A 3264-nucleotide genomic window follows, 5' to 3' on the forward strand; every position below is an offset into this window, starting at 1 on the left:
TTGATGATTGCCATTTATTTTATTTTTTCTTTGAATTTCATTTTTGTATACTGAGGTATTATGTTGATTGATTGAAATGGTGAATTTGAGAATAACGCCCCATTTTCGATTCCAATTTTGGGATTTTATTCATTAGATGAAAGGTTGAGGTAAAGAATCCCAATTCTGGTTATTTTGTTTTCAATCACATGTTCTTGTTCTGCAATTTTTAATGGCAATTGTGAGCAAGAAACTAAAAGATTGTATGGTTCAATTTTAAAGTTGTATTCTTTGTGCTGTGGGTAAGGCATCCATGGAAATGGTGGGTTTTTCATTAAGCCAACTTGCATAATCCTTGGGCTCATATCTTTCTTTTTATCTTTGTATTTCCTGATCATGGTTGGATTTGAACATGAATAAATACCGAAAAAACACAAACCAATTTGGTTTCTCACATCTGCTAGCAGATTTATCACTTATTTTAATTAGTGGTTGAGTTTGTAACATTGGAAGTTTTGAACTGGAATGTGTCTTTAGAAGTCGTTAATGAACTCAATTTTGTGTATACATCTATGATTATAATTCTTGGAAAGTTCACAACCTTATAATGCATTCATGTAACTGTTTGTAGATTAGCGGTAGAGCTTCGGCATTTTCTTCTTCCTTATTTCTTGTTTGTTCTCTCTCTGCAAATACTTGCATTTTATCTCTTGCGTTTCTTTAGAGTAGATCAGACAATGATAGATTAGCTTAGTCATCTAATGGAGGTTCCTGTGTTATTTCGACCCCTGGATTCTCTCTTTCTTTTCTCTTGCAGTTTGTGTTCGGATCATTTCGGGTTGTTTTAGTTTCAGATTAGTTTCGAGTTAAGGGTCATTTGAGGTTAGGGTTATCTGAGTCGGATTCTTTTTGGGTTGGGAAGGTTAGGTGGTGAAGTTATTTCATTTCGTTCTAGGCAGTAGTTATATCTATGTTGCTTCGACTGTTAAAGTTGTGTATATCTTACCATGGGTATGAGAACTAATAGAAAAACTTGACAATTGTTAACTAAATGGGAGTTGGACACATACAATAAGGCCTGTGTTACCTCTTCACTAACAATTGTGGGTTGTAATGGATCCTAGAGAGTTGTATTTTGAGCAACCATCTCATTCTGGAGAGCTGTCTGTACATTATATAATATCAAGAGAGAGAGCAGTAAATAGTTTGATTGACTGTGGCTTTTTAAGGTTTTATTTCTTCTAAAGAAATTATGGACATGGTTGAACAAACTTGAGCCCTCATGTTTGGCGCTTCAATTAATTAAAACCATTACGGGAAGATAATTAACAGATTAGACATTTTTTTACTATATTATGTTCAAGGATGAAATTGAAATCAAATATTTAAAATGGATTATTTTGGTTATATCGATTTTTGTATCATTGAACAGTCCAATTTTAAATCCATGATTACAGCTAAATAGCGATAATTTCTTGCTTCATCACCCCTCCCCTTTTTCTCCTATTCCGATTATGTAAATGGGTTAATATAAAAAATCTCTTTGTCAGGCCCAGCAGCCCATTTCATACATACTTTTATATGGAACGTCGCCGTATTGTTTCCCTTTGGGCATTACGCCGGTGATTGTGCCCTCTGACTGGGTACAATGCAGCACTTCCTAGAAAATCAATATTCAATTATATAATGTCGAAAACAAAAAGGGACAAAATCGGAAAACTCTCCCAAATATCAGCGGGAAAAAGAGCCGTTGCTCATTAGACTACCCAAAATTTGGCGCCAAAAACAAAAATTCCCCCTTCCCCCTGCCCGTAAATTCCCGGGCAGCCTACCCTTCTTTCTCTCTCCCCTTTAAGAAATCAAAAGCTTAGTTATAAACATCTCTTTCTTCATTTCCCCCTCAATTCAAAACCCTCTCCTTTTCTTCACTAGTATCCCCCCCCCCAAAACCTTTCCTTTTATTCCATCTTCTCTTCATTTGATAAAAAAAAAAAAAACTCAGTCTTTTTGCTGATTTCATTCAAACAAACCACCCTTTCCCCCCCTTACTTTGGCTATCTCGTTCACTTGGATTACTCTGTTTTCGCTCTGTTCTAACCCATTTTCATAAAAAACTAACCATTTCCAAACTTGGGTCCTTTAGTTTTTATCTGATAAAAAATGGGGCTCTCCAAAAAACCACAACTAGATGGGGTGTTAGACAATGAAGGGAAGAAATGGGTAATCACCGGTATCGCCATAAGGACTTCATTGAAGCCAATAAACACGAAACCAAGAGCAAAAGAAAACGAAGAAGCAGAAGAAGAGGAAGCTTGTTCAACAACTCCAACTTCAAAAGAAGCAAAAATACCAGACAAATTAGCTTGCCCTTTAGCTCCAAGAAAGCCTAGGCCTCCATTGAGATGCCATTACAATGGGGTTAGGGAGTTCTTTACCCCTCCTGATTTGGAATCAGTGTTCAAGCTCCATGTTGAGAAAGCAAATTGAGTTTATGCTTAAAAAGAAGTGGGGGGTTTTTTTTATTTAGGTTAGAAGCTGATCTTATGCTATCTTTTTTTTTTTTGGGTTCAATAGTCACTCCTCTAACTCTAAGCCAAAGCCAAATAGTGGAGAAGAAGAAGAGGTCAAGGTGTACAAAGATATAATATTTCCATGAAATGAGTAGTGTAGCTTTGTTTACTTCATTTTACCTCAAAAGTTTTTTATTTTGACTATGATATATATTAAAGTTTCTTGCTTTAGGTATTGTAATATTAGAAGCTAGTTGATAGTGTACTGGAATGGTTTTTGTAACTTTGTTGTAGTGCTTGAAAATTATGAGATTGTTGGGTGATATTCAAATGACAATTTTTTTGATATTTTAAAGTTTTAGTTGGCCACTGAGCAAAGTGACACCATAGTTTGCCTTCAAAATTTGACATCTCTAAAGTGTTTGGTCCATCAAATTCTTTGCTGCATTCACTGGTCAGTGCAGGCTCAGTAAATGATTGCCATACGTATTTCATCATGGTTGCAAAAAAATGAACCTGACCACCTGATTTAATCATATAAATTGAATTAAAAAAATTATAAAAATGGGAATATTGAAAGAAAATGAGAAATAATCTTTATTTCAATCAATCTTTACACTTATTCCAATTTTCTTTCAACTTTCGCTCTCTTTTTTTGTGACTCTACACACAAAAAATACACACGTGTAGAGTGTAGAGTAGTAGGGGTTTCTTCTTTTTTCATACACAAAGTCTTAAAGTTGTCCCAATAAAAATATGGTAAAGCAACCTTCTT

General features: G+C 34.9%; 1 protein-coding gene across 1 annotated transcript; it reads left to right on the forward strand.

Annotated features, from left to right (window-relative positions):
• Nucleotides 1–1847: 1847 nt before the first annotated feature.
• Nucleotides 1848–2826, forward strand: LOC105798353 (cyclin-dependent protein kinase inhibitor SMR6). Its single transcript, XM_012628388.2, has one exon. The coding sequence runs from the start codon at nt 2140–2142 to the stop codon at nt 2464–2466; it is 327 nt and encodes a 108-aa protein (XP_012483842.1). The 5' UTR covers nt 1848–2139; the 3' UTR covers nt 2467–2826.
• The last annotated feature ends 438 nt before the right edge of the window (nt 2827–3264 follow it).

This window comes from Gossypium raimondii, chromosome 9 (assembly GCF_025698545.1).
Source record: "Gossypium raimondii isolate GPD5lz chromosome 9, ASM2569854v1, whole genome shotgun sequence".
Taxonomy (NCBI): Eukaryota; Viridiplantae; Streptophyta; class Magnoliopsida; order Malvales; family Malvaceae; genus Gossypium; species Gossypium raimondii.